The following is a 12,371-nucleotide window of genomic DNA, read 5'->3' as shown; positions in this document are numbered from 1 at the left end:
GAGCGAACTGCCCCTGCGCGAGCAGACCTAACTGCACAGGCGTGAGATTTGAAAATGCAACAAGAAGGATGATGGAGGGCATCATCCCGTCAATAAAGACAGCAGGACAGCGATCATCGGCATGAGGGTGGAAAGAAGCAGAAAATGATCCCGCCCATCTGGCCAACACAGGTAATTAGCATACTTAAGGGACACATTTTATAAAGTTATTTTTAGGGTCTGGAAGGGGAGTCAGGGCCAAGGTGCACCTTCATAGAATGCCGCCTAGGAGCTGGAGAAGGTGATTCTTTTAGTTTAATAGGGAAAAATCTGGTGACAGGTTATTTGTGGTGGCAAAACCATTTTATGTGATCACTCAGGTTCTTCATCTTCTATATTGATGCAAGATTGTGTTGCATTGAGGATTTTGACTCGCACAAAGCACCTCTGTACAGTACATAAAAAATGTTAACATTGAAGTATCGAGCTAAGAAAAGCCAAATCATACTAATATGTCTTGCGTGAGGGGGTAGAGCGTGGTGTCCCTCTATCAGGAAAAAGAAGGTGAAGATCCAGCACCATATAAAATTCAGAGTTTCTTCTTTATTTCATCATTTAAAATCAGGGGAAAAATGGGGATACACCACCTTCAATAAAAATGTGACTCACAAAACGAGTTTCGAACATATTGGTGTTCTTGATCATATGTAATGTACATGTGATCAAGAACACCAATGTGTGGATGCTTCCTGGCTTCATTAGGTGCACTGCATGTGATCGGAAGTTCAGAGGATTGCTCATGTACACGTCTTCTGAACTTCCGTTCATGCTCAGTGTGCCTAATGAAGCCGGGAAGCGTATACCCGCTTCAAAAGTGCACAGACGGTGCTGAAATGAGCCTCGCACATGCGCAAGATTTCCAGCAGCTGGTGGTGACACATGTTAACATGGAAAAAGGGACGACTAGTCTGGGAAAATAATGCCCTGTGACTAGACAAAGGCCTAATTAGCATATGTAAATCGAGGTTTCTAAGTTGTTTTCTTTTAAACATTAAGATTAGTGAATAGCATTATACAGGGCTGGTTAGGGAGGGAAATTGGGCATACAGGTATGAATGCTGCTGGTTTGGAGGACACTGGGGACCTGACAGGTTCTCTTTAACCTATAATGCGGGCATCACATAAGATGAGCTATCACGTGATGCATCGTCGGGGTCACGGTTTTCGTGACGCACATCCGGCATCGCTTACGACGTCGTTTCGTGTGACACCTCCGAGCGACGCAGAATCGCTCACAAATCGTGAGTCGTGTACTCGTCGCTTATTTTTAAAAAATTGTTTATTTTTAATGGCGCTGGTTGTTCATCGTACCCTGGGCAGCACACATCGCTCCGTGTGACACCCCGGTAACGATGAACACAGCTTACCTGCGTCCCGCGGCAATGCGGAAGGTAGGAGGTGGGCGGGATGTTTACGTCCCACTCATCTCCGCCCCTCCGCTTCTATTGGCCGGCCGCTGTATGACGTCGCTGTGACGCCGAACATCCCTCCTTCTTCAGGGAGTGGATGTTTGCCGCCCACAGCGAGGTCGCTCAGCAGGTAAGTGCATGTGACAGGGCTTTAACGACTTTGTGCGCCACAGGCAACTAATTGCCCATGACGCACAAACGACGGGGGCGGGTACGATCGCACGATAGATCGTATCGTGTAACGCCCGCACAAGTCTTCCAACTGCGCAAAAAAAGGAGACTTTGTAAGATTAGATTTTGTTTTCCACTAGCATACTGAAGTACTAATTGCACAAAAATTGTGCTAAATGCACATGATGAATTAGCTGAAAACATTCAAAATTAAAATCTCACCCACTTGTTGAGCGAATGCAAGTAAGAAATATGACTTAAAGGACTCAGTCACACGGCCATATGTCTAAGGATTGCATCTCAATGCCCGAACTGGCAAGTGGCTCTCCGGACCCAAGTGCGTTGGTGTGTATTTTTATGCAGCTCTCGTGCTCAGGTCAGAAGAGCCGACGACCAGTCCGAGCATTGCAATGCGATCTTTGGAAGAGTCATACAGCCATGTGACTGCGCTCAAAAATAAACACTGCAAAAGTCAAAATGAATTTGGCACAAAAATAAAAATATATACAATTAATATTTTTACTCCAAAAAAAGGTGCAAAAAGAATGGTGAACCAGGACCAGAGTGTCATCCTTTTCTCCAGGATGCAGCCAGTAGGAAGGTAGGGGTCCTGAGGGAAGCCATTGGAGTTATCTAGACTTAAAAATTGGAACTGCCCAAGGAACTCTGGAAACTGTTGGTAAGTGCAGGAGGAATTTAGAATAAATCACTCCCTTGCACAATAATGATAGATTAATATATTGTATATACTTGATTAAATCAATGTGTAATAGTAAAGGCACCCCTAGAAATGGTTTGTCAGATATGATAGTAGTTGTAATGGCAGCATTGGATATGTGTGAGCCTAATACATAATGCTCCAGTGAGTGCGCTATAAAAATAGCCTGCGGGAAGAAAAAGCTGATAAAACAATTACCTGACATCGTCACGTTCAGAATAAATACCAGAAAATTCATATTTAGTGAGGCAATATTAATTTATAGTAAAATGGATAAAAGCAAAAAAACTCACATCTCGTAACACTAAATATTAACATCAAGGTTAAAAAAAGGTCAATATTACTTACACGTAGTTCCATAAAACGTTATATGTCGATACAGTGCTGACACGTAATATACAAATATGCAGGTCAACTGCATAACAGTGAGATATTTAGATTTCAAACAGTATTAAAGGTAGTGCACTGGTAAACCCTTTGTTATAGGCCTGGTGTGATACGTTACCCCACAGAAACAGAACATGCGCTTCATCCAAGTAGAAATATTGCACATCAAAAAATGTCCTGCTTTTCCAGAAAACAGGGGTGTTCAAATACACAAAATCATACATTGTGGAGGGAGAAAACTTCCAAAATTTGTATAGAAATGTAAGCAATGGGAAGTTGTAAAAACGTGTAATCTTCAAAGTTTTCCTTTATCTTTGAGAAGCATTTTTTGCACTATGTTGTATACTAAAACGTCCACACAGAGTTTCCATTAGTGTGGAACCACCAATGACCATTCCTGAAAGCATCCAGCTCTGTAACCACCCTTGTGACCAATTGGTTTGAAAATACTGTACAAAAAATGTCCCCACTCCGATACCCGGACCACTACGCTTCCACTGGCAGTGTTACAGCACCCACTTAAAGTGCCCTTGTTGCCGATACAAATGAGAAACTGTTCTAAAGAGCACAACCTTTCCTAAGAAGGCAGCTCTGAAAATGTACGAAACGGCCATGCAGCTCCAAAAAAATGCCAATACTGTAGTTTCTGTTATGAAATGAATAACAGACTTTAGAAAATACGCAGCCAGGAAGGCAATTTGGCAAGTTTCTATTTCACTCACACATGGAGGTGACTTTAGAAGATGATGTCCACTGTGATCGTATATAACCTAAGACTTTGATAGTTTGCCGAAAAACAAAACCCCCTTAAACCCAGCTTCTGCTCACAGGTGGGATACAAAGGCTTTTTCTGTGTTACAAATATTCTGAATTATAAGGCTGTTACATTATTTGACATATGATAATACCAGACAAAAGGGATAACGCAATTAATTTGGGTAGCAGACAATGGACATATGTAAGTATTAATAGCTTTTTTGTTAATTGTTAATGTTCAAACACCATCTCCATTGAAGGATAAAGGCTCTTGAAGTTTGGAGATGGTTAAGACTTTTTAGTGGCCATATAAGAACTTTCCTGGTCTTCGATTGAAAGCAAAAAGTTATATTGTATTAACAAATTCCTAAGCAAATAAGTTATCGTGCTCTTAGAACTTGTTTAGATAAATTTTTTTTTAAAAAACAACAAATATAAACCAGACTTTATAGGGGTTCTCGAATATTTCAGATGTACCTAGGCGTAGTCCAAAGTCTCCACCGGAAAGTCATATGGTCTGCATCAGACATACACATATACCCATACTGATTTTGCGATAGAGAACATTTACATCTGGATCCTTTAATACTGAAGACCCCCATACATGTGCAACTGTAAATTATACAGTTATCCTGGCATTATTTGCGCGCAGACTTCTGCTATGATCGGAAGGGTTGAGAAGAGATCTGGAATATCTGATGGAAAAAATTACATATTCTTAACCTATACAAAGCAATAAAAAGTCTGTGATCCAGAAATGTGGTGCAAGCTGCAAAAGACTAAGCACCCTGACCTTTCCTATATCTATATATGCTACCATAAAGCTGGTGGGAAGACCACCATTATTGTTTTCTATTGCTACACTGAGGAGTATGATCCAAAGACGGCTGCAAAATGCGCTAAAATTCCAACTGTGAACCCAAAATGAAACAAGCCATAGGAAATATAGTCCCCGTGGATTTCCAAGAGAAATTATTTTGTGAGGTAACCATCTTTGCAGAATGAAAATTTGTAATATCCTAATTTTATCAGAATTAGTTACTAAACAATATTTGACTAGCTAGAATAAATATGTAGAACATACATAATGCACATCATTTTCGCAGGATACATGGCACATAGGCTACATGTTCACATCCACAATCCCCCGGCCACTGAACATAGTCATGCACAAAAATATACAACAACTAATAGAAAAGTGCCTTGAACCAACAGACACATCAGTAGTAATAAATTAATCCATATTAAAATCAATATAAAAGTTGTTCAAGTTTTTTTTTTTTCCTCTTTTTTTCTCAGGTTTTTGTATCAGATATGTCATGCAACTGAAATACAATTTCAACAGGCACTCCATGCATTTAGATTGCAATCACTTTATACAAAGTGTGTTTCTTCTTGGCCAGTGAATGAGCGGTACCTGAGGCAGCGTCAGCCATGATTTCCCATAGAGGCTTGACATGATAACGTTTTGGCCTTGCCGGTTGTTTGGAAGCCTGGGCCTCATAAGCTAGCATGTTGACTTTTTGCCATAAAAATGATATGTTGTCAGACAATGCAAATGGCAGCTTTATGAATGTGCCAGCACAACCCGAGGTGGCTTCTGTCTTACCAAGTCTTTTGGGATGGATCAATTAAGCCATATAATTCAAGTGCAGATCCAATCTTTACCAAACTTAGTTTTGTGGCTTTTTCTGCTAATTTTGGCACAAACTCTTAACTCAAAACCAAGTTTGCAATACCTGAGGCATTTCTCTTCCAGGTGTATACAACCTCATACTAACAGTAAATGTAAACCACTTAGTGCCTCGAGGAAACTTGAGCCATGTCCACGCTTTGCTCCATGCAGGAACACCAGCAGCGCCTTCACACCTCAGAAAAAGATGTATTTTTGCCAAGCTCCTTAATTCCCTGTAGAATTCGCTTCATATGACCCACTTTCATTATCCCCAGATCCTGCAAGAAGAAACAAACAATTTGTTATCTCAATATTCAGTCTAATATCCAACCTGGGACTTGGTATTTTCCAACATAGAATATGAAGGTCTATCACTAGGACCAGATCGGTGGGGATCTGATTGTTACAAACCCTATGGGTCTTCAACATAAAGAAGCAACAAGCATAGTCAACTTCTGAGATGTTTCTACACATTTTCTCTGCACTGGGACATTCTGATCCTCCACCTTTTGTGCAGGAAAATGCAACACAACCACATTCGCTTCCCTTATTTTAAATCGTCAGTTTCCATGGAAAGAAATCAGGTTGGAGCATCGGTATTCCTTCATTCTCTTGATCAGTGTAGATTGGCTCCTAACTAATCATAACAAAATAGCAATAAGCTTCTAAAATAGCAATCGCTTTTTAAAGCATTTGCCAGCACAAAAGTTTGTTCTAAAGTAACACCATCACATATGACAGATTGCAATAAGAAGCAGTGATGTGACGATCACAAATGCACTGGCTCCCATCCAAGAACTGAACAAGTCTTTTCCTTTCCCCACTTGGGTCTTCCTCATCCCACCAACTAGCAGCAAGATGGAAAACAAGAGCAATGCATCCTAAATATTTATGGGTGAGGCTGGCCTTCTGCTTGATTAAGCATATGATTATCTAGTATGAAGAGTTTGAGGTAAGGTGGCACATAGAGAAGCTGACGAATCCCACATCGGTTCCCTGAAACTAAACTTGGTCCATCCTCCCTGTAAAGCTACACTGAGATGTTTCTCTATGGTTCTACTGCATGTTTTCTCTCTTTACAGGGATTTTCTGGGCATTTTCTCTTTGGCTTCCACCTCGCCTATTCCAGTTTGCTTTTCTTTCTTTATTATTTCTGCCATTGTAATAGGTTATTTTTAATTTAATTTCTAACAATGTATGTATACAACTGCATTTGTGATGTTTGTGTCAAATAGTTATAGTTTGTATTCGTTGCAACTTATGATTTTATTTTTTTTAACTAAATAAAATGAGAGTATACATAAAAGGTAGTCATCCTTTTTGGTTACCAAATCTGTGGTTGATATTAGCAGAACAAATATTAAGCTTTATGCAAATAAGGTGTTTGTTCACTTTGAGGGGTAATTTGTTTCCTGACACACCTTCACTATCACTCAGACTTGCTAGCTTTGTCCATCACTTCTTGACTGTGCTGTCTTCACTTGGGCTACCGCGATCTTGGCTAAAAATCGGTGAACGTATCAACAGTATCTGAGGGAGGGAGAGGACTGGGGTGAGGGCAAGAGGAAAAGAAAAGGCGGATCATAGAATGGTAGAGTTGGAAGGGACCTCATGGGCCATCGGGTCCAACCCCCTACAAGTGCAGGTTTTCCTAAATCATCCCAGCTATATGTCTATCCAGCTACTGTTTGAAGATGGCCAAGTCAAAAGCTAGACTGTTTGGGAAACACGAGCATGCACAGGATTTTATCTGGGACAGTTCCACCCAATTATGAATTTGGGAGGGTGACGTTGGCCGACCTGGCTGACAGTGAAGGTGCATCAGATCGCTGAGCACCTACTTTGTAAAAAGCTTAAAGAGATTTGTAAAACGCTTTGAGAGAAGTTTTTGTTATCTGAATAAATAACTAAGGGTCTGTGCGCACTGGGTAGTTTCTTATGGCAAAATTCCGCACCTGCGGCAAAAAAACCGCACCCAAAATCCACATGCAGTTTACCGCGCGGTTTGTTGCGTTTTTGCCATGATTTTGTCAGTGCGGTTTTTAACCATTATCAATGGCAAAACCGCATTTACCTGCGGAAAAGAAGTGACATGCTGCTTCTTTTTGCTGCAGAAATTCTGCAGCAAAACCTGTAGGGAAAAAAAACGCAGTGTGCGCACACCAGTTTGGATTTCTCATAGACTTTGCTGGGGAAGGACTGCATGAACTTTATGAAGAAAAACGCACCTTTTCTGCAGCAAAAAACACGGCAAAGCCGTGAGAAAAAACGCAGTGTGCGCACAGGGCCTAAAGGTGTGATTTTTGTCTTGGCACAGCTGCCCTACATTGCAATGTTGTTACTATAGAACAGAATTTTGTGCTAACAGACTCTCCTGAAATAATGCAGAATGTCTGTAATGTTACAAAACCACTGAAACCATAAAACTGCACAAGATTTTCAATAAAGTATGTAACAGGGAGACAAATCACCTTGGAATATTGTATATTTGTGTGCAGGGATTTTATTAGATTTTTTTGCCTTTTTGACAGAGAAAAGAGCAGCCTGGATTATGTATGATATAAAAGACTGCAGAAAACAATTCCCCGTAAGTACAAACTGTGTGCATGGGTACGTGATGGAACTGTACAGGAGAATGGAGGCAATAGATCAGTCGATGGATATAAATAGCAATGTATAGAATGAAACATCGTAAAGCTAATCATAAAGCATGAAATGGTAAAGATATGGCTAATAACTAAGGAGGTTACATTAACTAGTAAAATAATAAATATAAGGGGTTTTCAAGTCTTTAAGGTGACTTGGATATATTCAGCCCTTTAGATGGCATATAACTCAATCATGTTAAATACACATAGTGCTAAAATACATAGAACATAATGCCGTTTCTTATTTTGTTGTCCAGGTGCAGTTTTGTGGAATGTGCACTGGTAAATAAGGCTATGTTTAGACCTAATTTCATGTTTATGTTGGGTGTATATGCCATGATGCATTTCCGACACATGACGCTCAATATAATACAATTGGAAATGTTGTAAATGACAAAATATATAATTGGTGGCGGAAGGTTGAACTAGATGGACCTAGGGCTTTTTTCAACCTATGTAACTATGTATGACACCTCTCACTGGTGGGACCAACACAGTCTAAGGGGTACTTTGCACGCTGCGACATCGTTAGCCGATTGTAGCGATGCCGAGCGCGATAGTCCCCGCCCCCGTCGCAGATGCGATCTCTTGTGATAGCTGCCGTAGCGAACATTATCGCTACGGCAGCTTCACACGCACCTACCTGACCTGTGACGTCGCTCTGGCCGGCAACCCGCCTCCTTCCTAAGGATGCGGGTCGTGCGGCGTCACACGGCAGGCGGCCAATAGAAGCGGAGGGGCGGAGATGTGCGGGACGTAAACATCCCGCCCACCTCCTTTCCGCATTGCAGGCGGGACGCAGGTAAGGAGATGTTCCTCGCTCCTGCGGCTTCATACACAGCGATGTGTGCTGCCGCAGGAACGAGGAACAACATCGTACCTGTCGCTGCAGTGAAATTATGGAAATGACCGACACTACACAGATCACCTATTTTCGACGCTTTTGCAATCGTTTATCGGTGCATCTAGGCTTTACACGTTGCAACGTCGTTACCGGCGCCGGATGTGCATCACTTTCGATTTGACCCCGATGAGATCGCAGTAGCGATGTCGCAACGTGCAAAGTACCCCTAAGTATCAATTTCCTTGTTTTGTCATTACAATGTGTATTTCACACATTAGATGCCAAGGGCAATGGAGACAATGCCAACTAAGTGTATAGTCACATAAAAGGAGAGAGCTACTTCTGGCACCCTATTGAATCCCAATAATGTAATACAAATTGCAGCCTGGAGCCTAAAAAAAGCCCAAACAATTGATAGAAAAAAATATAACAAAGTTTGTCTAAACAAAAAAACTTTTTGAAAAGTATGAAAAAAAACACACGTTATCGTCGTAACCTAACTGACCTCCAGAGAAGAAAGTCAAAACTACTACACACACAGTGATTGCAAAAACAAAACAAAAAAAAAACAAAACGAAAACTATGCGAAAATCGAAAAGGGGCCATTCAAAACTACAAGTCATCCTGCCAAACCACAAGACCTACGGCTATAGTGACAATTTTATTTATTTATTTTTTTTTAAAGGTGCAGTTCAAAAACGAAAAAAGTTGCTGCCAAAAGTGATTGTGGTGCTTTGGGGTTAAACAACACTTAAAGGCCCTATTAGACAGGGACATTTTTTTTAACGATAGCAATTGACAAGTAAGCGTACAAGCTTATTATTACACGAGCAAATGTTTGCACGAAAGATCGCTGTTGTGAACGATAGAAAGTTGCTAGTTGTTCATAAAAGTACGCATGACAAGGTGGCAGCGGCTTATTACACGGTGAAATTTTATGCTGACAAATGATCATTTTTAATCAAGTTGAAAGATCTGGTTTTGCGAGAATCAAACAACATTACGATCACTAGCAGCTATTACACATCTGTTTCAAACGATATAGCGATATTCCACGCAATGTTTGCCCCATCTAATGAGGGCTTTAGAGGCCATCATTGTGCCACGCTCCACCTCAGACCCATCAGTAAACATAACACAGCAGCATCAGTTTTACCCATTATCCTTCGTGAAAGGGAACCAATCGCCAGGATTTTCACATATAACCTAAACACAGTGCTATACTGGCACGATCAGGCTGATTCTATACATACCTGTAGTGGGCAGCTCGGATGTTTAGTCTTTGAAATCCAAGAAAGTGAAGTTTATACAAGGAGCTGCTTGTTGAGTGACAGTTGCACTGGAGCAGATCATATATTCATAGTAATCCCCTCCCCCTGATAGAATTAGCAAAAGTATTATACAGACGATTCACTTTTACTCTTGCAGGACCTGTGTGAGGTCATCCCCATGTGACTTGGTATCAAGCTTTCGTGACTGAGGCCCTGCCCCTTCTGGTCACATGGGTATGACCTCACCACAGGTCCTACAACAAAGTGAGCCGTTTGTATAATATTTATGCTAATTCTAACAGAGGGAGGGGATAACTATATATATATATATATAATTGCCTTATTCTGTCTGTCTGTCTGTCTTGCTCCAAAATTGTGTCCTTACGGTGACACAAAGCTGATTGGCCGCTGGGCTCGCCATGGCCCCGCCCCGCCCCGCACGGATTGGCCGCTCGCCTCGCCTCCGCCCCCACCCACGGATTGGTCGCTCGCCTCGGCCTGGCCCCGCCCTCCGCATGGATTGGCCACTCGCCCCGGCCCTCCGCACGCATCGCCAGACATAACCTTGCTCTGCTGGGATCGTGACTGAGCCGGTGAACGCTGGTAACCATTATACACGTCGGGTAACTAAGGTCCTTAATTACCCGATGTGTATCATAGTTACCAGCGTACACCGGCTCCGTCACGATCCCAGCAGCGCCAGAGATAACCTTGCGATGCTGGGATCTTGACGGAGCCGGTGAACGCTGGTAACCATTATACACATCGGGTAACTAAGGTCCCTTGGTTACCCGATGTGTATCATAGTTACCAGTGTACACCGGCTCCGTCACGATCCCAGCAGCGCCAGACATGACCTTGCGATGCTGGGATCTTGACGGAGCCGGTGAACGCTGGTAACCATTATACACATCGGGTAACTAAGGTCCCTTGGTTACCCGATGTGTATCATAGTTACCAGTGTACACCGGCTCCGTCAACATCCCAGCAGCGCCAGAGATAACCTTGCGATGCTGGGATCTTGACGGAGCCGGTGAACGCTGTTAACCATTATACACATCGGGTAACTAAGGTCCCTTAGTTACCCGATGTGTATCATAGTTACCAGTGTACACCGGCTCCCGGTACACGTGCAGGGAGCCGGCATTATACTCCTCTCCCCCCAGGACTACTCCTCCTATTATAGTCCTCCTATTATACTCCTCTCTGAGTATAATAGGAGAACTATTATAGCATGGGGGATGGAGCATGATGGGGTGCGCAGCATGGGGGATGGAGCACGATGGGGGGTGCGCAGCATGGGGGATGTAGCACGATGGGGGGTGCGCAGCATGGGGGATGTAGCACGATGGGGAGTGCGCAGCATGGAGGATGGAGCACGATGTGGAGTGCGCAGCATGGGGGATGGAGCACGATAGGGAGTGCGCAGCATGGGGGATGGAGCACGATGGGGGGTGCGCAGCATCGGGGATGGGGCACAATGGGGGGTGCGCAGCATGGGGGATGGAGCACGATGGGGGGTGCGCAGCATCGGGGATGGAGCACGATGGGGAATGCGCAGCATAGGGGATGGAGCACGATGGGAGGTGGGCAGCATGGGGGATGGGGCACGATGGGGGGTGCGCAGCATGGGGGATGGAGCACGATGGGAAGTGCACACCTCCCCCCAACACACACACACACACACACACACACACACACAACACACTGGGAACCACAAACACAACGCTACAGAGACACAGCGCTCCACAAACAACGCAACACACGCAACACACATACAACACCCAGAACATGTACAGCGCCCTACACAAACACTTGGTAACTACACACAACAACATATATATATATATAACAAAAATCATACATGAACTACACAATACGTAAATTCTAGAATACCCGATGCGTAGAATCGGGCCACCTTCTAGTGAATATATGATCTGCTCCAGTGCAACTGTCACTCAACAAACAGCTCATTTTACAAACTTCCCTTTCTTGGATTTCAAAACCTAAACATCCGAGCTGACCACTACAGGTATGTATAGACTCAGCCTGATAGTGCCAGTATAGCACTGGCTTTAGCTTATATACGAAAATCCTGGTGATTGGTTCCCTTTAATTGAATACTGAGCCAACCTCCTTTCTTTTGACCATTTTTGTGCCAAATTGCCATGAAAGCTATATAAAAGAAAACTTCTCTATTTGCACCAGATGATTAGCAATGTACTGCCTCCTACTCTTCACATTTTTGTATCTGGCAATAAGACAACAGACTGCAGAAGGAGCCTCCCCCCACTGATCTGTCTGCAATAAACCACAAAGATGTGTAAGCCCATCATGGAGCGCTCACTTAGCCAGCCAAAAATACAAGGGATCAGAAGGAAATAAGCCTCTATCTTTCCATAAAGATGTATACAAGCCTGTTTGAGTGGCCTGACAAAATATGGGGGAGCCTG

The 12,371-nt window shown here is 42.9% G+C and overlaps 1 protein-coding gene across 4 annotated transcripts in view; it reads right to left on the bottom strand.

The window, feature by feature from the left end:
- Nucleotides 1-277: 277 nt before the first annotated feature.
- DGKH (diacylglycerol kinase eta) overlaps nt 278-12,371 on the bottom strand; it is a 353,417-nt gene continuing 341,323 nt past the window's right edge. For all 4 annotated transcript variants that reach the window (XM_075336859.1, XM_075336858.1, XM_075336860.1 and 1 more), the window contains one exon: nt 278-5,433. In XM_075336859.1, coding sequence (XP_075192974.1) covers nt 5,344-5,433 — 90 coding nt within the window. In that variant the 3' untranslated portion in view covers nt 278-5,343. The remainder of the gene's footprint in view (nt 5,434-12,371) is intronic.

This window comes from Anomaloglossus baeobatrachus, chromosome 2 (assembly GCF_048569485.1).
Source record: "Anomaloglossus baeobatrachus isolate aAnoBae1 chromosome 2, aAnoBae1.hap1, whole genome shotgun sequence".
In the NCBI taxonomy this organism is placed as follows: Eukaryota; Metazoa; Chordata; class Amphibia; order Anura; family Aromobatidae; genus Anomaloglossus; species Anomaloglossus baeobatrachus.
This window is presented reverse-complemented; position numbering and strand designations above follow the sequence as displayed.